The 23023-nt window shown below is 60.9% G+C and overlaps 1 protein-coding gene and 1 long non-coding RNA gene across 2 annotated transcripts; one reads left to right on the top strand and one right to left on the bottom strand.

Annotated features, from left to right (window-relative positions):
* Nucleotides 1–799: 799 nt before the first annotated feature.
* LOC140106981 (uncharacterized) lies at nt 800–5357 on the bottom strand. Its single transcript, XR_011850949.1, has 3 exons — nt 5211–5357; nt 1046–1205; nt 800–948 (listed from the first exon to the last, which is right to left on the bottom strand). It is a non-coding gene; the product is annotated as an uncharacterized lncRNA (long non-coding RNA).
* On the top strand, nt 5323–18638 carry FANCD2OS (FANCD2 opposite strand). The gene is made up of 2 exons (XM_072131568.1): nt 5323–5475; nt 18166–18638. Exons 1-2 carry the CDS (start codon nt 5373–5375, stop codon nt 18615–18617), a joined length of 555 nt encoding a protein of 184 aa, XP_071987669.1. The 5' UTR covers nt 5323–5372; the 3' UTR covers nt 18618–18638.
* The last annotated feature ends 4385 nt before the right edge of the window (nt 18639–23023 follow it).

Here is a 23023-nt window from a genome sequence, read left to right as displayed (position 1 = left end):
CGGGGAGAGGAGGGAGGAGAGAGAAATCGCAGGGAAAGTATGTGACCCCCCCAGCAGGGGGCGGGGAGAGGGGCGGGGCAAGGAGGAAGAGGAGGGAGGGAGAGAAAGAGAAATCACAGGGAAAGTATGTGACCCCCCGAGCAAGGGGCGGGGAGAGAAATCACAGGGAAAGTATGTGACCCCCCCAGCAGGGGGCGGGGAGAGGGGCGGGGCAAGGAGGAAGAGGAGGGAGGAGAGAGAAATCACAGAGAAAGTATGTGACCCCCGCAGCAGGGGCGGGGAGAGGGGCGGGCAAGGAGGAAGAGGAGGGAGGAGAGAGAAATCACGGAAAGTATGTGACCCCCCAGCAAGGGGCGGGGCAAGGAGGAAGAGGAGGGAGGAGAGAGAAATCACAGGGAAAGTATGTGACCCCCCCAAGGGGCGGGGAGAGGGCGGGACAAGGAGAGGGAGAGGAGGGAGGAGAGAGAAATCACAGGGAAAGTATGTGACCCCCCAGCAGGGGGCGGGGAGAGGGGCGGGGCAAGGAGGAAGAGGAGAGAGAAATCACAGGGAAAGTATGTGACCCCCCAGCAGGGGGCGGGGAGAGGGGCGGGGCAAGGAGAGGGAGAGGAGGGAGGAGAGAGAAATCACAGGGAAAGAATGTGACCCCCCAGCAGGGGGCGAGGAGAGGGGCGGGGCAAGGAGGAAGAGGAGAGAGAAATCACAGGGAAAGTATGTGACCCCCCAGCAGGGGGCGGGGAGAGGGGCGGGGCAAGGAGGAAGAGGAGAGAGAAATCACAGGGAAAGTATGTGACCCCGCCCCCCTTGGGAGCGGAAGATGGGAGAGGGGCGGGGAGATTGAGGCAGGGGGCTTCATCTCTCCTTCCCCCAGGCACTCGGGGGTCACTTACCTGTTTGGAAATGTATTTGCCGTTTTCTCTGAGAATTCTGCTTCGGATCAGAACCTGACTATAGAGAAGACACAAGAGGCAGAAACTTATCTCATATCAGTGATGTCATCTGCAGGGGGCGGGGCAGTAGAGGCAGGGGGCGGGGCTGTGACTACCTGTCGGACACCTGCTCCTGTGTCAGCTTCTTGTCGCTCTGGAGCAGGATGGACACGTAATGACGGATCATCCCAACAAAGAAAGTGATGAAGACGATGGGAAGGACGACCCAAAGGCGAATGTGAGAGTCCAGTAACAGCTCCGGCTCCGCCATGGCCCCTGCAGGCGATATCACACGGATGAAGCCTCCCCGGAGCCGCTCCCCCTGCCCGGTGCCTCAGCCTCCTCCTCCGTCTCCTCCCCCTGCCCGGTGCCTCAGCCTCCTCCTCCGTCTCCTCCCCCTGCCCGGTGCCTCAGCCTCCTCCTCCGTCTCCTCCCCCTGCCCGGTGCCTCAGCCTCCTCCTCCGTCTCCTCCCCTGCCCGGTGCCTCAGCCTCCTCCTCCGTCTCCTCCCCTGCCCGGTGCCTCAGCCTCCTCCTCCGTCTCCTCCCCCTGCCCGGTGCCTCAGCCTCCTCCTCCGTCTCCTCCCCTGCCCGGTGCCTCAGCCTCCTCCTCCGTCTCCTCCCCCTGCCCGGTGCCTCAGCCTCCTCCTCCGTCTCCTCCCCTGCCCGGTGCCTCAGCCTCCTCCTCCTCCTCCTCCCGGGGCCTCAGCCTCCTCCTCCTCCCCGGGGCCTCAGCCTCCTCCTCCTCCTCCTCCCCGGGGCCTCAGCCTCCTCCTCCTCCTCCTCCCCGGGGCCTCAGCCTCCTCCTCCTCCTCCTCCCCGGGGCCTCAGCCTCCTCCTCCTCCCCGGGGCCTCAGCCGCCTCCTCCTCCTCCTCCTCCCCGGTGCCTCAGCCTCCGCCTCCTCCTCCCCGGTGCCTCAGCCTCCGCCTCCTCCTCCCCAGTGCCTCAGCCTCCGCCTCCTCCTCCCCAGTGCCTCAGCCTCCGCCTCCTCCTCCCCAGTGCCTCAGCCTCCGCCTCCTCCTCCCCAGTGCCTCAGCCTCCGCCTCCTCCTCCCCAGTGCCTCAGCCTCCGCCTCCTCCTCCCCAGTGCCTCAGCCTCCGCCTCCTCCTCCCCAGTGCCTCAGCCTCCTCCCCGGTGCCTCAGCCTCCGCCTCCTCCTCCTCCCCAGTGCCTCAGCCTCCTCCTCCTCCTCCCCAGTGCCTCAGCCTCCTCCTCCTCCTCCCCAGTGCCTCAGCCTCCGCCTCCTCCTCCCCAGTGCCTCAGCCTCCGCCTCCTCCTCCCCAGTGCCTCAGCCTCCGCCTCCTCCTCCCCAGTGCCTCAGCCTCCGCCTCCTCCTCCCCAGTGCCTCAGCCTCCTCCCCGGTGTCTCTCCTCCTACTCCCCGGGGCCTCAGCCGCCTCCTCCTCCTACTCCCCGGGGCCTCAGCCGCCTCCTCCTCCTACTCCCCGGGGCCTCAGCCGCCTCCTCCTCCTCCCCGGTGCCTCAGCCTCCGCCTCCTCCTCCCCAGTGCCTCAGCCTCCGCCTCCTCCTCCCCAGTGCCTCAGCCTCCGCCTCCTCCTCCCCAGTGCCTCAGCCTCCGCCTCCTCCTCCCCAGTGCCTCAGCCTCCGCCTCCTCCTCCCCAGTGCCTCAGCCTCCGCCTCCTCCTCCCCAGTGCCTCAGCCTCAGCCTCCTCCTCCCCAGTGCCTCAGCCTCCTCCCCGGTGCCTCAGCCTCCTCCCCGGGGCCTCAGCCTCCTCCCCGGTGTCTCTCCTCCTACTCCCCGGTGCCTCAGCCTCCTCCTCCCCGGTGCCTCAGCCTCCTCCTCCTCCTCCCCGGGGCCTCAGCCGCCTCCTCCTCCTACTCCCCGGGGCCTCAGCCGCCTCCTCCTCCTACTCCCCGGGGCCTCAGCCGCCTCCTCCTCCTACTCCCCGGGGCCTCAGCCGCCTCCTCCTCCTACTCCCCGGGGCCTCAGCCGCCTCCTCCTCCTACTCCCCGGGGCCTCAGCCGCCTCCTCCTCCTACTCCCCGGGGCCTCAGCCGCCTCCTCCTCCTACTCCCCGGGGCCTCAGCCGCCTCCTCCTCCTACTCCCCGGGGCCTCAGCCGCCTCCTCCTCCTACTCCCCGGGGCCTCAGCCGCCTCCTCCTCCTACTCCCCGGGGCCTCAGCCGCCTCCTCCTCCTACTCCCCGGGGCCTCAGCCGCCTCCTCCTCCTACTCCCCGGGGCCTCAGCCGCCTCCTCCTCCTACTCCCCGGGGCCTCAGCCGCCTCCTCCTCCTACTCCCCGGGGCCTCAGCCGCCTCCTCCTCCTACTCCCCGGGGCCTCAGCCGCCTCCTCCTCCTACTCCCCGGGGCCTCAGCCGCCTCCTCCTCCTACTCCCCGGGGCCTCAGCCGCCTCCTCCTCCTACTCCCCGGGGCCTCAGCCGCCTCCTCCTCCTACTCCCCGGGGCCTCAGCCGCCTCCTCCTCCTACTCCCCGGGGCCTCAGCCGCCTCCTCCTCCTACTCCCCGGGGCCTCAGCCGCCTCCTCCTCCTACTCCCCCGGGGCCTCAGCCGCCTCCTCCTCCTACTCCCCGGGGCCTCAGCCGCCTCCCTCCTCCTACTCCCCGGGGCCTCAGCCGCCTCCTCCTCCTACTCCCCGGGGCCTCAGCCGCCTCCTCCTCCTACTCCCCGGGGCCTCAGCCGCCTCCTCCTCCTACTCCCCGGGGCCTCAGCCGCCTCCTCCTCCTACTCCCCGGGGCCTCAGCCGCCTCCTCCTCCTACTCCCCGGGGCCTCAGCCGCCTCCTCCTCCTACTCCCCGGGGCCTCAGCCGCCTCCTCCTCCTACTCCCCGGGGCCTCAGCCGCCTCCCTCCTCCTACTCCCCGGGGCCTCAGCCGCCTCCTCCTCCTACTCCCCGGGGCCTCAGCCCTCCTCCTCCTCCTCCCCGGGGCCTCAGCCTCCTCCTCCTCCTCCCCGGGGCCTCAGCCTCCTCCTCCTCCTCCCCGGGGCCTCAGCCTCCTCCTCCCCGGGGCCTCAGCCTCCTCCTCCTCCTCCTCCCCGGTGCCTCAGCCTCCGCCTCCTCCTCCTCCCCGGTGCCTCAGCCTCCGCCTCCTCCTCCTCCCCGGTGCCTCAGCCTCCGCCTCCTCCTCCTCCCCGGTGCCTCAGCCTCCGCCTCCTCCTCCTCCCCGGTGCCTCAGCCTCCGCCTCCTCCTCCTCCTCCCCGGTGCCTCAGCCTCCTCCTCCTCCTCCCCGGTGCCTCAGCCTCCTCCTCCTCCTCCCCGGTGCCTCAGCCTCCGCCTCCTCCTCCTCCTCCCCGGTGCCTCAGCCTCCGCCTCCTCCTCCTCCTCCCCGGTGCCTCAGCCTCCGCCTCCTCCTCCTCCCCGGTGCCTCAGCCTCCGCCTCCTCCTCCTCCTCCCCGGTGCCTCAGCCTCCGCCTCCTCCTCCTCCCCGGTGCCTCAGCCTCCGCCTCCTCCTCCTCCTCCTCCCCGGTGCCTCAGCCTCCTCCTCCTCCTCCCCGGTGCCTCAGCCTCCTCCTCCCCGGTGCCTCAGCCTCCTCCTCCTCCTCCCCGGTGCCTCAGCCTCCTCCTCCTCCTCCCCGGTGCCTCAGCCTCCTCCTCCTCCTCCCCGGTGCCTCAGCCTCCTCCTCCTCCTCCCCGGTGCCTCAGCCTCCTCCTCCTCCTCCCCGGTGCCTCAGCCTCCTCCTCCTCCTCCTCCTCCTCCTCCCCGGTGCCTCAGCCTCCTCCTCCTCCTCCTCCCCGGTGCCTCAGCCTCCGCCTCCTCCTCCTCCCCGGTGCCTCAGCCTCCGCCTCCTCCTCCTCCCCGGTGCCTCAGCCTCCGCCTCCTCCTCCTCCCCGGTGCCTCAGCCTCCTCCTCCTCCCCGGTGCCTCAGCCTCCTCCTCCCCAGTGCCTCAGCCTCCGCCTCCTCCTCCCCAGTGCCTCAGCCTCCGCCTCCTCCCCGGTGCCTCAGCCTCCTCCTCCTCCCCGGTGCCTCAGCCTCAGCCTCCTCCCCGGTGCCTCAGCCTCAGCCTCCTCGGTGCCTCTCCTCCTCCTACCCGGTGCCTCAGCCTCCTCTCTCCCCCTCGATGTCTCCTCCTCCTCCCCGGTGCCTCAGCCTCCTCCTCCTCCCCGGTGCCTCAGCCACCTCCTCCTCCCCGGTGCCTCAGCCTCCTCTCTCCCCCTAGGTGTCTCCTCCTCCTCCCCGGTGCCTCAGCCTCCTCCCCGGTGCCTCAGCCTCCTCTCTCCCCCTCGGTGTCTCCTCCCCGGTGCCTCAGCCTCCTCCCTCCCCCTCGGTGTCTCCTCCTCCTCCCCGGTGCCTCTCCTCCTCTCACCGGCCGCTCTGTGTCTGTCTCCGTCTTCGTGCAGTCAGGCTTTGTTTCCTATTGGTCGGGTCGCCTGTCTGTCACTCAGTGATGCTCATTATGTCCGGTAGAGGTGACCAATCACACGGCGAGATAAGCGGAAATGGGCGTTTCCGGCTCGCATCAGTCGTCATGGCGACGGGATTGCAGTTCCGGTGCGTAGCCGCCATCTATCCTCCACGAAGTGAGGGGCTGCTGGTAGGCGTGACGTCAAGCGGAGGGCGGGCTCTAACTGGTAAACGTGACGTCACACGGAGGGCGGGCGCTAATTGGTAGGCGTGACGTCACACGGAGGGCGGGCTCTAACTGGCAGAGTGACGTCATCACAGAGAGAGAGCCCAAGCATGTGACGTCATCAGAGAGAGAGCCCAAGCACGTGACGTCATCAGAGAGAGAGCCCGAGCGCGTGACGTCATCAGAGAGAGAGAGAGAGAGAGCCCGAGCACGTGACGTCATCAGAGAGAGAGAGCCCGAGCGCGTGACGTCATCAGAGAGAGAGAGAGCCCGAGCGCGTGACGTCATCAGAGAGAGAGAGAGCCCGAGCGCGTGACGTCATCAGAGAGAGAGAGCCCGAGCGCATGACGTCATCAGAGAGAGAGAGCCCGAGCGCATGACGTCATCAGAGAGAGAGAGAGCCCGAGCGTGACGTCATCGGAGAGAGAGAGAGCCCGAGCGTGACGTCATCGGAGAGAGAGAGAGCCCGAGCGCGTGACGTCATCAGAGAGAGAGAGAGCCCGAGCGCGTGACGTCATCAGAGAGAGAGAGCCCGAGCGCGTGACGTCATCAGAGAGAGAGAGAGCCCGAGCGCGTGACGTCATCAGAGAGAGAGAACCCGAGCGCATGACGTCATCAGAGAGAGAGAGCCTGAGCGCGTGACGTCATCAGAGAGAGAGAGAGCCCGAGCGCGTGACGTCATCAGAGAGAGAGAGCCCGAGCACATGACGTCATCAGAGAGAGAGAGAGAGCCCGAGCACGTGACGTCATCAGAGAGAGAGAGAGCCCGAGCGCGTGACGTCATCAGAGAGAGAGAGAGCCTGAGCGCGTGACGTCATCAAAGAGAGAGAGCCTGAGCGCGTGACGTCATCAAAGAGAGAGAGAGAGCCCGAGCGCGTGACGTCATCAGAGAGAGAGAGCCCGAGCGCGTGACGTCATCAGAGAGAGAGAGCCCGAGCGTGTGACGTCATTAGAGAGAGAGAGCCCGAGCGCGTGACGTCATCAGAGAGAGAGAGAGAGCCCGAGCGCTTGACGTCATCAGAGAGAGGGAGAGCCCGAGCGCGTGACGTCATCAGAGAGAGAGAGCCCGAGCGCGTGACGTCATCAGAGAGAGAGAGCCCGAGCGCGTGACATCATCAGAGAGAGAGAGAGCCCGAGCGCGTGACGTCATCAGAGAGAGAGAGCCTGAGCGCGTGACGTCATCAGAGAGAGAGAGCCCGAGCACGTGACGTCATCAGAGAGAGAGAGCCCAAGCGTGTGACGTCATCAGAGAGAGCCCGAGCGTGTGACGTCATCAGAGAGAGAGAGAGAGAGCCCGAGTGCGTGACGTCATCAGAGAGAGAGAGAGCCCGAGCGCGTGACATCATCAGAGAGAGGGAGAGCCCGAGCGCGTGATATCATCAGAGAGAGGGAGAGCCCGAGCGCGTGATATCATCAGAGAGAGAGAGCCCGAGCGAGTGACGTCATCAGAGAGAGAGAGAGCCCGAGCGCGTGACGTCATCAGAGAGAGAGAGCCCGAGCACGTGACGTCATCAGAGAGAGAGAGAGCCCAAGCGTGTGACGTCAGAGAGAGAGAGAGCCCGAGCGCATGACGTCATCAGAGAGAGAGAGCCCGAGCGCGTGACGTCATCAGAGAGAGAGAGAGCCCGAGCGCGTGACGTCATCAGAGAGAGAGAGCCCGAGCACATGACGTCATCAGAGAGAGAGAGAGAGCCCGAGCACGTGACGTCATCAGAGAGAGAGAGAGCCCGAGCGCGTGACGTCATCAGAGAGAGAGAGAGCCTGAGCGCGTGACGTCATCAAAGAGAGAGAGAGAGCCCGAGCGCGTGACGTCATCAAAGAGAGAGAGCCCGAGCGCGTGACGTCATCAGAGAGAGAGAGCCCGAGCGCGTGACGTCATCAGAGAGAGAGAGCCCGAGCGAGTGACGTCATCAGAGAGAGAGAGCCCGAGCGCGTGACGTCATCAGAGAGAGAGAGCCCGAGCACGTGACGTCATCAGAGAGAGAGAGAGCCCAAGCGTGTGACGTCATCAGAGAGAGAGAGAGCCCGAGCGCATGACGTCATCAGAGAGAGAGAGCCCGAGCGCGTGACGTCATCAGAGAGAGAGAGAGCCCGAGCGCGTGACGTCATCAGAGAGAGAGAGCCCGAGCACGTGACGTCATCAGAGAGAGAGAGAGCCCGAGCGCGTGACGTCATCAGAGAGAGAGAGAGCCTGAGCGCGTGACGTCATCAAAGAGAGAGAGAGAGCCCGAGCGCGTGACGTCATCAAAGAGAGAGAGCCCGAGCGCGTGACGTCATCAGAGAGAGAGAGCCCGAGCGCGTGACGTCATCAGAGAGAGAGAGCCCGAGCGTGTGACGTCATTAGAGAGAGAGAGCCCGAGCGCGTGACGTCATCAGAGAGAGAGAGAGAGCCCGAGCGCTTGACGTCATCAGAGAGAGGGAGAGCCCGAGCGCGTGACGTCATCAGAGAGAGAGAGCCCGAGCGCGTGACGTCATCAGAGAGAGAGAGCCCGAGCGCGTGACATCATCAGAGAGAGAGAGAGCCCGAGCGCGTGACGTCATCAGAGAGAGAGAGCCTGAGCGCGTGACGTCATCAGAGAGAGAGAGCCCGAGCACGTGACGTCATCAGAGAGAGAGAGCCCAAGCGTGTGACGTCATCAGAGAGAGCCCGAGCGTGTGACGTCATCAGAGAGAGCCCGAGCGTGTGACGTCATCAGAGAGAGAGAGAGAGAGCCCGAGTGCGTGACGTCATCAGAGAGAGAGAGAGCCCGAGTGCGTGACATCATCAGAGAGAGGGAGAGCCCGAGCGCGTGATATCATCAGAGAGAGGGAGAGCCCGAGCGCGTGATATCATCAGAGAGAGAGAGCCCGAGCGAGTGACGTCATCAGAGAGAGAGAGAGCCCGAGCGCGTGACGTCATCAGAGAGAGAGAGCCCGAGCACGTGACGTCATCAGAGAGAGAGAGAGCCCAAGCGTGTGACGTCATCAGAGAGAGAGAGAGCCCGAGCGCATGACGTCATCAGAGAGAGAGAGAGCCCGAGCGCGTGACGTCATCAGAGAGAGAAAGCCTGAGCGTGTGACGTCATCAGAGAGAGAAAGAGAGCCCGAGCACGTGACATCATCAGAGAGAGAGAGCCCGAGCGTGTGACGTCATCAGAGAGAGAGAGAGCCCGAGCGCGTGATATCATCAGAGAGAGAGAGAGCCCGAGCGCGTGACGTCATCAGAGAGAGAAAGCCTGAGCGCTTGACGTCATCAGAGAGAGAGAGCCCGAGCACGTGACGTCATCAGAGAGAGAGAGAGAGCCCAAGCGTGTGACGTCATCAGAGAGAGCCCGAGCGTGTGACGTCATCAGAGAGAGAGAGAGCCCGAGTGCGTGACGTCATCAGAGAGAGAGAGAGCCCGAGCGCGTGACATCATCAGAGAGAGGGAGAGCCCGAGCTTGTGACGTCATCAGAGAGAGAGAGCCTGAGCGCGTGACGTCATCAGAGAGAGAGAGCCCGAGCACGTGACGTCATCAGAGAGAGCCCGAGCACGTGACGTCATCAGAGAGAGAGAGAGAGCCTGAGCCCGTGACGTCATGAGAGAAAACAAGTGTGTGAGGTTATCAGAGAGAGAGAGAGCCCGGGCACGTGAAGTCATCAGAGAGAAAGAGAGAGCCCGAGCGCGTGATATCATCAGAGAGTGAGAGAGAGCCCGAGCGCGTGACGTCATCAGAGAGAGAGCCCGAGCGCGTGACGTCATCAGAGAGAGAGAGAGCCCGAGCGCGTGACATCATCAGAGAGAGGGAGAGCCCGAGCGCGTGATATCATCAGAGAGAGAATGAGAGCCCGAGCGCGTGACGTCATCAGAGAGAGAGCCCGAGCGCGTGACGTCATCAGAGAGAGAGAGCCCGAGCGCGTGACGTCATCAGAGAGAGAGAGAGCCCGAGCGCGTGATATCATCAGAGAGAGAATGAGAGCCCGAGCGCGTGACGTCATCAGAGAGAGAGCCCGAGCGCGTGACGTCATCAGAGAGAGAGAGCCCGAGCGCGTGACGTCATCAGAGAGGGAGAGCCCGAGCGCGTGACGTCAGAGAGAGAGAGCCCGAGCGCGTGACGTCATCAGAGAGAGAGAGCCCGAGCGCGTGACATCATCAGAGGGAGAGAGAGCCCGAGCGCGTGACGTCATCAGAGAGGGAGAGCCCGAGCGCGTGACGTCAGAGAGAGAGAGTCCGAGCGCGTGACGTCATCAGAGAGAGAGAGACCGAGCGCGTGACATCATCAGAGGGAGAGAGAGCCTGAGCGCGTGACGTCATCAGAGAGAGAGAGCCCGAGCACGTGACGTCATCAGAGAGAGCCCGAGCGTGTGACGTCATCAGAGAGAGAGAGAGAGCCCGAGCGCATGACATCATCAGAGAGAGGGAGAGCCCGAGCGCGTGATATCATCAAAGAGAGAGAGAGCCCGAGCGCGTGACGTCATCAGAGAGAGAGAGAGCCCGAGCGCGTGACGTCATCAGAGAGAGAGAGCCTGAGCGCGTGACGTCATCAGAGAGAGAGCCCGAGCACGTGACGTCATCAGAGAGAGAGAGCCCAAGCGTGTGACGTCATCAGAGAGAGAGAGAGAGCCCGAGCGCGTGACGTCATCAGAGAGAGAGAGAGCCCGAGCGTGTGACGTCATCAGAGAGAGAAAGCCTGAGCGCGTGACGTCATCAGAGAGAGAAAGAGAGCCCGAGCACGTGACGTCATCAGAGAGAGAGCCCAAGCGTGTGACGTCATCAGAGAGAGAGCCCGAGCGCGTGACGTCATCAGAGAGAGAGAGAGCCCGAACGTGTGACGTCATCAGAGAGAGAAAGCCTGAGCGTGTGACGTCATCAGAGAGAGAGAGAGCCCGAGCGCGTGATATCATCAGAGAGAGAGAGCCCGAGCACGTGACGTCATCAGAGAGAGAGAGAGAGAGAGCCCGAGCGCGTGACGTCATCAGAGAGAGAGAGAGAGCCCGAGCGCGTGACGTCATCAGAGAGAGAAAGCCTGAGCGCTTGACGTCATCAGAGAGAGAGAGAGAGAGAGAGAGAGCCCGAGCGCGTGACGTCATCAGAGAGAGAGAGAGAGAGCCCAAGCGTGTGACGTCATCAGAGAGAGCCCGAGCGTGTGACGTCATCAGAGAGAGAGAGAGAGCCCGAGTGCGTGACGTCATCAGAGAGAGAGAGAGCCCGAGCGCGTGATATCATCAGAGAGAGGGAGAGCCCGAGCGCGTGATATCATCAGAGAGAGAAGGAGAGCCCGAGCGCGTGATATCATCAGAGAGAGAATGAGAGCCCGAGCGCGTGACGTCATCAGAGAGAGAGCCCGAGCGCGTGACGTCATCAGAGAGAGAGAGCCTGAGCGTGTGACGTCATCAGAGAGAGAGAGCCCGAGCATGTGACGTCATCAGAGAGAGCCCGAGCGCGTGAAGTCATCAGAGAGAGAGAGAGAGAGCCTGAGCACGTGACGTCATGAGAAAGAACCTGAGCGCGTGACGTCATGAGTGAAAACGAGTGTGTGAGGTTATCAGAGAGAGAGAGAGCCCGGGCACGTGACGTCATCAGAGAGAAAGAGAGAGCCCGAGCGCGTGATATCATCAGAGAGAGAGAGAGAGCCCGAGTGTGTGACGTCATCAGAGAGAGAGAGAGAGCCCGAGCGCGTGACGTCATGAGAGAGAGAGCCCGAGCGCGTGACGTCATCAGAGAGAGAGAGCCCGAGCGCGTGACGTCATCAGAGAGAGAGAGAGAACCCAAGCGTTTGACGTCATCAGAGAGAGAGCCCGAGCGCGTGACATCATCAGAGAGAGAGCCCGAGCGCGTGACGTCATCAGAGAGAGAGCCCGAGCGCGTGACGTCATCAGAGAGACCGAGCGTGCAACGTCATCAGAGAGAGAGAGAGAGAACCCAAGCGTTTGACGTCATCAGAGAGAGAGCCTGAGCGCGTGACATCATCAGAGAGAGAGAGAGCCCGAGCGCGTGACGTCATCAGAGGGAGAGAGCCCGAGCGCGTGACGTCATCAGAGAGAGAGCCCGAGCGCGTGACGTCATCAGAGAGAGAGAGCCAGAGCACGTGACGTCATGAGAGAGAGCCCGAGCGCGTGACGTCATCAGAGAGAGAGAGCCCGAGCGCGTGACGTCATCAGAGAGAGCCCGAGCGCGTGACGTCATCAGAGAGAGCCCGAGCGCGTGACGTCATCAGAGAGAGAGAGAGCCCGAGCGCGTGACGTCATCAGAGAGAGAGAGAGCCCAAGCGCGTGACGTCATCAGAGAGAGAGAGCCCGAGCGCGTGACGTCATCAGAGAGAGAGAGCCCGAGCGCGTGACGTCATCAGAGAGAGGGAGAGCCCGAGCGCGTGACGTCATCAGAGAGAGAGAGCCCGAGCGCGTTACGTCATCAGAGAGAGAGAGCCCGAGCGCGTGACGTCATCAGAGAGGGAGAGAGCCCGAGCGCGTGATGTCATCAGAGAGAGAGAGAGCCCGGGCACGTGACGTCATCAGAGAGAAAGAGAACCCGAGCGCGTGACGTCATCAGAGAGAGAGCCCGAGCGCGTGACGTCATCAGAGAGCCCGAGCGTGCAACGTCATCAGAGAGAGAGAGAGAGAGAACCCAAGCGTTTGACGTCATCAGAGAGCCCGAGCGCGTGACATCATCAGAGAGAGAGAGAGCCCGAGCGTGTGACGTCAACAGAGAGAGAGAGCCCGAGCGCGTGACGTCATCAGAGAGAGAGCCCGAGCGCGTGACGTCATCAGAGAGAGAGAGCCTGAGCACGTGACGTCATGAGAGAGAGCCCGAGCGCGTGAAGTCATCAGAGAGAGTGCCTGAGCGCGTGACGTCATCAGAGAGAGAGAGAGCCCGAGCGCGTGACGTCATCAGAGAGAGAGAGCCCGAGCACGTGACGTCATCAGAGAGAGAGAGCCCGAGCGCGTGACGTCATCAGAGAGAGAGAGAGCCCGAGCGCGTGACGTCATCAGAGAGGGAGAGCCCGAGCGCGTGACGTCATCAGAGAGAGCCCGAGCGCGTGACGTCATCAGAGAGAGCCCGAGCGCGTGACGTCATCAGAGAGAGAGAGAGCCCGAGCGCGTGACGTCATCAGAGAGAGAGAGAGAGCCCGAGCGCGTGATATCATCAGAGAGCCTGAGCGCGTGACGTCATGAGAGAGACAGAGAGAGAGAGCCCGAGCGTGTGACGTCATGAGAGAGAGAGCCTGAGCACGTGACGTCATGAGAGAGAGAGAGAGCCTGAGCACGTGACGTCATGAGAGAAAACGAGTGTGTGAGGTTATCAGAGAGAGCCCGAGCGCGTGACGTCATCAGAGAGAAAGAGAGAGAGCCCGAGCGTGTGACGTCATCAGAGAGAGAGAGCCCGAGCGTGTGACGTCATCAGAGAGCCCGAGCGCGTGACGTCATCAGAGAGAGAGAGAGCCCGAGCGCGTGACGTCATCAGAGAGAGAGAGAGAGAGCCCGAGCGCGTGATATCATCAGAGAAAGAGAGCCCGAGCGCGTGACGTCATCAGAGAGAGAGAGAGAGCCCGAGCGCGTGACATCATTAGAGAGAGAGAGAGCCCGAGCGCGTGACATGAGAGAGAGAGAGCCCGAGCTCGTGACATCAGAGAGAGAGAGAGAGCCCGAGCATGTGACAACATCAGAGAAAACAAGTGTGTGAGGTCCCGCACATCTCTCCCGTGTGTATGTCGGGTACGCTGCACATGTCTATGGAGAGGGGTCACCCCGGTGGGCGCACCTTCATTCCGCTCTCTTCCTCCTGTAGGTGCAGTGATGGCCTCCTACCAGCTCTGGTCTCCGTGGACGTTGTTAGATGAGAGTCTGCGCTGGATCAGAGGCGCAACCCCAAAACCCCATGGCCGCCCCCCTCTTCCTGCCTGTCCCCCCCGGAGAAGAGCTGCTGCAGAATGCCGGGGGATCATCGCGCCGCAGCCGCTGCCTCTGCGGGGCCTGGACCTGGTGTTTGGTAGATTAATCACAGCTCAGCCTCCGCGCTGCTGCAGCCGCCTCCAGATGTCAGCCAACTCGGCCTTCTCCAGAGTCATCAGCCGGGGGCGGCACCCACAACTCTACCAGGGGACGGAGGGGGCCAGGATGCTCAATATATGCAAGCAATTGCTACGAGCCATGATCCTGCTGTATACACTCTACAAGAGGTGTAGCTTTACCATACAACTCTCTGACTACCATGTCCATGACTACTGGCCCCGATTATAACCACAATCCTCCCGAATGTAACAGGTCTGTGTGTAATATGTACAATCATACAGGAACAGCGATATCAGCATAACTACCATAGCCAGCAAGGGTAAGATAGTCACTACACCCCCCATACACAGCGAGCTGCCATGTCCTGTGTGTCCTGACACCTTTCTATCATAGCCAGCAGTGGTCAGGGGTCAGCATGGGCGCTCTGACCCCTCTGTGACTACATCCCCCATACACAGCGAGCTGCCATGTGCTGTGTGTCCTGACACCTTTCTATCATAGCCAGCAGTGGTCAGGGGTCAGCATGGGCGCTCTGACCCCTCTGTGACTACATCCCCCATACACAGCGAGCTGCCATGTGCTGTGTGTCCTGACACCTTTCTATCATAGCCAGCAGTGGTCAGGGGTCAGCATGGGTGCTCTGACCCCTCTGTGACTACATCCCCATACACAGCGAGCTACCATGTCCTGTGTCCTGACACCTTTCTATCATAGCCAGCAGTGGTCAGGTGTCAGCATGGGCGCTCTGACCCCTCTGTGACTACACCCCCCATACACAGCGAGCTGCCATGTCCTGTGTGTCCTGACACCTTTCTATCATAGCCAGCAGTGGTCAGGGGTCAGCATCGGTGCTCTGACCCCCCTGTGACTACACCCCCATACATAGGGAGCTGCCATGTCCTGTGTCCTGACACCTTTCTATCATAGCCAGCAGTGGTCAGGGGTCAGCATGGGCACTCTGACCCCTCTGTGACTACACCCCTCATGCACAGCGAGCTGCCATGTCCTGTGTGTCCTGACACCTTTCTATCATAGCCAGCAGTGGTCAGGGGTCAGCATGGGTACTCTGACCCCTCTGTGACTACATCCCCCATACATAGCGAGCTGCCATGTCCTGTGTGTCCTGACACCTTTCTATCATAGCCAGCAGTGGTCAGGGGGTCAGCATGGGCGCTCTCACCGCTCTGTGATTACACCCCCCATACACAGCGAGCTGCCATGTCCTGTGTGTCCTGACACCTTTCTATCATAGCCAGCAGTGGTCAGGGGTCAGCATGGGTGCTCTGACCCATTTGTGACTACACCCCCCATACACAGCGAGCTGCCATGTCCTGTGTCCTGACACCTTTCTATTATAGCCAGCAGTGGTCAGGAGTCAGCATGGGCGCTCCGACCCCTCTGTGACTACACCCCCCATACACAGCGAGCTGACATGTCCTGCGTGTCCTGACACCTTTCTATCATAGCCAGCAGTGGTCAGGGGTCAGCATGGGCGCTCTGACCCCTCTGTGACTACACCCCCCATACACAGCGAGCTGCCATGTCCTGTGTGTCCCGACACCTTTCTATCATAGCCGGCAGGAGTCAGCATGGGCGCTCTGACCTCTCTGTGACTACACCCCCATACACAGCGAGCTGCCATGTCCTGTGTGTCCTGACACCTTTCTATCATAGCCAGCAGTGGTCAGGGGTCAGCATGGGCGCTCTGACCCCTCTGTGACTACACCCCCCATACACAGCGAGCTGCCATGTCCTGTGTCCTGACACCTTTCTATCATAGCCAGCAGTGGTCAGGGGTCAGCATGGGCGCTCTGACCCCTCTGTGACTACACCCCCCATACACAGCGAGCTGCCATGTCCTGCGTGTCCCGACACCTTTCTATCATAGCCGGCAGTGGTCAGGGGTCAGCATGGGCGCTCTGACCCCTCTGTGACTACACCCCCCATACACAGCGAGCTGCCATGTCCTGTGTCCTGACACCTTTCTATTATAGCCAGCAGTGGTCAGGGGTCAGCATGGGCGCTCCGACCCCTCTGTGACTACACCCCCCATACACAGCGAGCTGCCATGTCCTGTGTGTCCTGACACCTTTCTATCATAGCCAGCAGTGGTCAGGGGTCAGCAAGGGCCCTCTGACCTCTCTGTGACTACACCCCCCATACACAGCGAGCTGCCATGTCCTGTGTCCTGACACCTTTCTATCATAGCCAGCAGTGGTCAGGGGTCAGCATGGGTGCTCTGACCCCTCTGTGACTACACCCCCCCATACACAGCGAGCTGCCATGTCCTGTGTGTCCTGACACCTTTCTATCATAGCCAGCAGTGGTCAGGGGTCAGCATGGGTGCTCTGACCCCTCTGTGAGTACACCCCCATACACAGCGACCTGCCATGTCCTGACACCTTTCTATCATAGCCAGCAGTGGTCAGGGGTCAGCATGGGTGCTCTGACCCCTCTGTGACTACACCCCCCATACACAGCCAGCTGCCATGTCTTGTGTGTCCTGACACCTTTCTATCATAGCCAGCAGTGGTCAGGGGTCAGCATGGGTGCTCTGACCCCTCTGTGACTACACCCCCCATACACAGCCAGCTGCCATGTCTTGTGTGTCCTGACACCTTTCTACCATAGCCAGCAGTGGTCCGGGGTCAGCATGGGCACTCTGACCCCTCTGTGACTACACCCCCCATACACAGCGAGCTGCCATGTCCTGTATCCTGACACCTTTCTATCATAGCCGGCAGTGGTCAGGGGTCAGCATGGGTGCTCTGACCTCTCTGTGACTACACCCCCATACACAGCCAGCTGCCATGTCCTGTGTCCTGACACCTTTCTATCATAGCCAGCAGTGGTCCGGGGTCAGCATGGGCGCTCTGACCCCTCTGTGACTACACCCCCATACACAGCCAGCTGCCATGTCCTGTGTCCTGACACCTTTCTATCATAGCCAGCAGTGGTCCGGGGTCAGCATGGGTGCTCTGACCTCTGTGACTACACCCCCCATACACAGCGAGCTGCCATGTCCTGTGTGTCCTGACACCTTTCTATCATAGCCAGCAGTGGTCAGGGGTCAGCATGGGTGCTCTGACCTCTCTGTGACTACACCCCCATACACAGCCAGCTGCCATGTCCGGTGTCCTGACACCTTTCTATCATAGCCAGCAGTGGTCCGGGGACAGCAGAGAGAGAGAGAGAGAGAGCCTGAGCGCGTGACGTCATCAGAGAGAGAGAGAGCCTGAGCGCGTGACGTCATCAGAGAGAGAGAGAGCGAGCCCGAGCGCGTGACGTCATCAGAGAGAGAGAGCCTGAGCGCGTGACGTCATCAGAGAGAGATAGAGCCCGAGCGCGTGGCGTCATCAGAGAGAGATAGAGCCCGAGCGCGTGACGTCATCAGAGAGAGATAGAGCCCGAGCGCGTGACGTCATCAGAGATAGATAGAGCCTGAGCGCGTGACGTCATCAGAGAGAGAGAGAGCGAGCCCGAGCGCGTGACGTCATCAGAGAGAGAGAGCTCGAGTGCGTGACGTCATCAGAGAGAGAGCCCGAGCGCGTGACGTCATCAGAGAGAGAGCCCGAGCGCGTGACGTCATCAGAGAGAGAGCCCGAGCGCGTGACATCATCAGAGAGAGAGAGAGCCCGAGCGCGTGACGTCATCAGAGAGAGCCCAAGCGCGTGAAGTCATCAGAGAGAGAGAGCCTGAGCACGTGACGTCATGAGAGAGAGAGAGAGCCCGAGCGCGTGAAGTCATCAGAGAGAGAGAGCCCGAGCGCGTGACGTCATCAGAGAGAGAGAGCCCGAGCGCGTGACGTCATCAGAGAGAGAGAGCCCGAGCGCGTGACGTCATAAGAGAGAGAGAGTCCGAGCGCGTGACGTCATTAGAGAGAGCCCGAGCGCGTGACGTCATCAGAGAGATAGAGAGAGCCCGAGCGCGTGACATCATCAGAGAGAGAGAGAGAGCCCGAGCACATGACGTCATCAGAGAGAGAGAGAGCCCGAGACGTCATCAGAGAGAGCCCGAGTGTGTGACGTCATGAGAGAGAGCCTGAGCGCGTAAAGTCATCAGAGAGAGAGAGAGCCTCAGCACGTGACGTCATGAGAGAGAAAGAGCCCGAGCGTGTGACGTCATGAGAGAGAGAGCCTGAGCGCGTGACGTCATGAGAGAAAACGAGTGTGTGAGGTTATCAGAGAGAGAGAGAGCCCGAGCGCGTGACGTCATCAGAGAGAGAGAGAGCCCGAGCGCGTGACGTCATCAGAGAGAGAGAGAGAGCCCGAGCGTGTGACGTCATCAGAGAGAGAGCCCGAGCGTGTGACGTCATCAGAGAGAGAGAGAGCCCGAGCGCGTGACGTCATCAGAGAGAGAGAGCCCGAGACGTCATCAGAGAGAGCTTGAGCATGTGACAACATCAGAGAAAATGAGCGCGTGACGTCATCAGAGAGAGAGAGAGAGAGAGAGAGAGCCCGAGCGCGTGACATCAGAGAGAGAGAGAGCCCGAGACATCATCAGAGAGAGAGAGAGCCCGAGCGCGTGACATGAGAGAGAGAGAGCCCGAGCTCGTGACATCAGAGAGAGAGAGAGAGAGCCCGAGCATGTGACAACATCAGAGAAAACAAGTGTGTGAGGTCCCGCACATCTCTCCCGTGTGTATGTCGGGTACGCTGCACATGTCTATGGAGAGGGGTCACCCCGGTGGGCGCACCTTCATTCCGCTCTCTTCCTCCTGTAGGTGCAGTGATGGCCTCCTACCAGCTCTGGTCTCCGTGGACGTCGTTAGATGAGAGTCTGCGCTGGATCAGAGGCGCAACTCCAAAACCCCATGGCCGCCCCCCTCTTCCTGCCTGTCCCCCCCGGAGAAGAGCTGCTGCAGAATGCCGGGGGATCATCGAGCCGCAGCCGCTGCCTCTGCGGGGCCTGGACCTGGTGTTTGGTAGATTAATCACGGCTCAGCCTCCGCGCTGCTGCAGCCGCCTCCAGATATCAGCCAACTCGGCCTTCTTCAGAGTCATCAGCCGGGGGCGGCACCCACAACTCTACCAGGGGACGGAGGGGGCCAGGATGCTCAATATATGCAAGCAATTGCTACGAGCCATGATCCTGCTGTATACACTCTACAAGAGGTGTAGCTTCACCATACAACTCTCTGACCACCATGTCCATGACTACTGGCCCCGATTATAACCACAATCCTCCCGAATGTAACAGGTCTGTGTGTAATATGTACAATCATACAGGAACAGCGATATCAGCATAACTACCATAGCCAGCAAGGGTAAGATAGTCACTACACCCCCCATACACAGCGAGCTGCCATGTCCTGTGTGTCCTGACACCTTTCTATCATAGCCAGCAGTGGTCAGGGGTCAGCATGGGCGCTCTGACCCCTCTGTGACTACATCCCCCATACACAGCGAGCTGCCATGTGCTGTGTGTCCTGACACCTTTCTATCATAGCCAGCAGTGGTCAGGGGTCAGCATGGGTGCTCTGACCCCTCTGTGACTACACCCCCATACATAGGGAGCTGCCATGTCCTGTGTCCTGACACCTTTCTATCATAGCCAGCAGTGGTCAGGGGTCAGCATAAGCGCTCTGACCCCTCTGTGACTACACCCACCATACACAGCGAGCTGCCATGTCCTGTGTGTCCTGACACCTTTCTATCATAGCCAGCAGTGGTCAGGGGTCAGCATGGGTGCTCTGACCCCTCTGTGACTACACCCCTCATACACAGCAAGCTGCCATGTCCTGTGTGTCCTGACACCTTTCTATCATAGCCAGCAGTGGTCAGGGGTCAGCATGGGTACTCTGACCCCTCTGTGACTACATCCCCCATACATAGCGAGCTGCAATGTCCTGTGTGTCCTGACACCTTTCTATCATAGCCAGCAGTGGTCAGGGGGTCAGCATGGGCGCTCTCACCGCTCTGTGATTACACCCCCCATACACAGCGAGCTGCCATGTCCTGTGTGTCCTGACACCTTTCTATCATAGCCAGCAGTGGTCAGGGGTCAGCATGGGTGCTCTGACCCCTCTGTGACTACACCCCCATACACCGCGAGCTGCCATGTCCTGTGTGTCCTGACACCTTTCTATCATAGCCAGCAGTGGTCAGGGGTCAGCATGAACGCTCTGACCCATTTGTGACTACACCCCCCATACACAGCGAGCTGCCATGTCCTGTGTCCTGACACCTTTCTATTATAGCCAGCAGTGGTCAGGAGTCAGCATGGGCGCTCCGACCCCTCTGTGACTACACCCCCCATACACAGCGAGCTGACATGTCCTGCGTGTCCTGACACCTTTCTATCATAGCCAGCAGTGGTCAGGGGTCAGCATGGGCGCTCTGACCCCTCTGTGACTACACCCCCCATACACAGCGAGCTGTCATGTCCTGTGTGTCCCGACACCTTTCTATCATAGCCGGCAGTGGTCAGGGGTCAGCATGGGTGCTCTAACCTCTCTGTGACTACACCCCCATACACAGCGAGCTGCCATGTCCTGTGTCCTGACACCTTTCTATCATAGCCAGCAGTGGTCAGGGGTCAGCATGGGGGCTCTGACCCCTCTGTGACTACACCCCCATACACAGCGAGCTGCCATGTCCTGTGTGTCCTGACACCTTTCTATCATAGCCAGCAGTGGTCAGGGGTCAGCATGGGCGCTCTGACCCCTCTGTGACTACACCCCCCATACACAGCGAGCTGCCATGTCCTGTGTGTCCTGACACCTTTCTATCATAGCCAGCAGTGGTCAGGGGTCAGCATGGGCGCTCTGACCTCTCTGTGACTACACCCCCATACACAGCGAGCTGCCATGTCCTGTGTCCTGACACATTTCTATTATAGCCAGCAGTGGTCAGGGGTCAGCATGGGCGCTCTGACCCCTCTGTGACTACACCCCCCATACACAGCGAGCTGCCATGTAATGTGTGTCCCGACACCTTTCTATCATAGCCGGCAGGGGTCAGCATGGGCGCTCTGACCTCTCTGTGACTACACCCCCATACACAGCGAGCTGCCATGTCCTGTGTGTCCTGACACCTTTCTATCATAGCCAGCAGTGGTCAGGGGTCAGCATGGGCGCTTTGACCCCTCTGTGACTACACCCCCCATACACAGCGAGCTGCCATGTCCTGTGTCCTGACACCTTTCTATTATAGCCAGCAGTGGTCAGGGGTCAGCATGGGTGCTCTGACCCCTCTGTGACTACACCCCCATACACAGCAAGCTGCCATGTCCTGTGTCCTGACACCATTCTATCATAGCCAGCATTGGTCTGGGGTAAGCATGGGAGCTCTGACCCCTCTGTGACTACACCCCCCATACACAGCGAGCTGCCATGTCCTGTGTCCTGACACATTTCTATCATAGCCAGCAGCGGTCAGGGGTCAGCATGGGCGCTCCGACCCCTCTGTGACTACACCCCCCATACACAGCGAGCTGCCATGTCCTGTGTGTCCTGACACCTTTCTATCATAGCCAGCAGTGGTCAGGGGTCAGCATGGGCGCTCTGACCTCTCTGTGACTACACCCCCCATACACAGCGAGCTGCCATGTCCTGTATCCTGACACCTTTCTATCATAGCCAGCAGTGGTCAGGGGTCAGCATGGGTGCTCTGACCTCTCTGTGACTACACCCCCCATACACAGCGAGCTGCCATGTCCTGTGTCCTGACACCTTTCTATCATAGCCAGCAGTGGTCAGGGGTCAGCAAGGGCACTCTGACCTCTCTGTGACTACACCCCCCATACACAGCGAGCTGCCATGTCCTGTGTCCTGACACCTTTCTATCATAGCCAGCAGTGGTCAGGGGTCGGCATAGGCGCTCTGACCCCTCTGTGACTACACTCCCCCATACACAGCAAGCTGCCATGTCTTGTGTCCTGACACCTTTCTATCATAGCCAGCAGTGGTCAGGGGTCAGCATGGGCGCTCTGACCCCTCTGTGACTACATCCCCCCATACACAGCGAGCTGCCATGTCCTGTGTGTCCTGACACCTTTCTATCATAGCCAGCAGTGGTCAGGGGTCAGCATGGGTGCTCTGACCCCTCTGTGACTACACCCCCCCATACACAGCCAGCTGCCATGTCTTGTGTGTCCTGACACCTTTCTACCATAGCCAGCAGTGGTCAGGGGTCAGCATGGGCGCTCTGACCCCTCTGTGACTACACCCCCATACACAGCCAGCTGCCATGTCCTGTGTCCTGACACCTTTCTATCATAGCCAGCAGTGGTCCGGGGTCAGCATGGGCGCTCTGACCCCTCTGTGACTACACCCCCATACACAGCCAGCTGCCATGTCCTGTGTCCTGACACCTTTCTATCATAGCCAGCAGTGGTCCGGGGTCAGCATGGGTGCTCTGACCTCTCTGTGACTACACCCCCCATACACAGCGAGCTGCCATGTCCTGTGTGTCCTGACACCTTTCTATCATAGCCAGCAGTGGTCAGGGGTCAGCATGGGCGCTCTGACCCCTCTGTGACACCACCCCCATACACAGCGAGCTGCCATGTCCTTTGTGTCCTCACACCTTTCTATTATAGCCAGCAGTGGTCAGGGGTCAGCATGGGTGCTCTGACCCCTCTGTGACACCACCCCCATACACAGCGAGCTGCCATGTCCTTTGTGTCCTCACACCTTTCTATTATAGCCAGCAGTGGTCAGGGGTCAGCATGGGTGGTCTGACCCCTCTGTGACTACACCCCCCATACATAGGGAGCTGCCATGTCCTGTGTCCTGACACCTTTCTATCATAGCCAGCAGTGGTCAGGGGTCAGCATGGGTGCTCTGACCCCTCTGTGACAACAACCCCCATACACAGCGATCTGCCATGTCCTGTGTGTCCTGACACCTTTCTATCATAGCCAGCAGTGGTCAGGGGTCAGCATGGGCAATCTGACCCCTCTGTGACTACACCCCCATACACAGCGAGCTGCCATGTCCTGTGTGTCCTGACACCTTTCTATCATAGCCAGCAGTGGTCAGGGGTCAGCATGGACGCTCTGACCTCTCTGTGACTACACCCCCCATTCACAACAAGCTGCCATGTCGTGTGTGTCCTGACACCTTTCTATCATAGCCAGCAGTGGTCAGCATGGGCGCTCTGATCCCTTTGTGACTACACCCCCCCATACACAGCGAGCTGCCATGTCCTGTGTGTCCTGACACCTTTCTATCATAGCCAGCAGTGGTCAGGGGTCAGCATGGGTGCTCTGACCCCTCTGTGACTACACCCCCCATACATAGGGAGCTGCCATGTCCTGTGTCCTGACACCTTTCTATCATAGCCAGCAGTGGTCATGGGTCAGCATGGGTACTCTGACCCCTCTGTGACTACACCCCCCATACACAGCGAGCTGCCATGTCCTGTGTGTCCTGACACCTTTCTATCATAGCCAGCAGTGGTCTGGGGTCAGCATGGGCGCTCTGACCTCTCTGTGACTACACCCCCATACACAGCGAGCTGCCATGTCCTGTGTGTCCTTACAACTTTTCTATCATAGGCAGCAGTGGTCAGGGGTCAGCATGGGTGCTCTGACCCCTCTGTGACTACACCCCCCATACACAGCAAGCTGCCATGTCC

The sequence above is a fragment of the Engystomops pustulosus genome, unplaced genomic scaffold, assembly GCF_040894005.1.
Source record: "Engystomops pustulosus unplaced genomic scaffold, aEngPut4.maternal MAT_SCAFFOLD_93, whole genome shotgun sequence".
Lineage (NCBI taxonomy): Eukaryota > Metazoa > Chordata > Amphibia > Anura > Leptodactylidae > Engystomops > Engystomops pustulosus.
This window is presented reverse-complemented; position numbering and strand designations above follow the sequence as displayed.

Excerpts from the sequence above, each read along its gene's own strand:
- FANCD2OS (XM_072131568.1), top strand. The coding sequence starts at position 5,373 with ATGGCGACGGGATTGCAGTTCCGGTGCGTAGCCGCCATCTATCCTCCA. Across the intron at positions 5,476-18,165 it reads CGGAGGGCGGGCTCTAACTG|GTGCAGTGATGGCCTCCTAC; the intron begins GTAAACGTGACG and ends TTCCTCCTGTAG.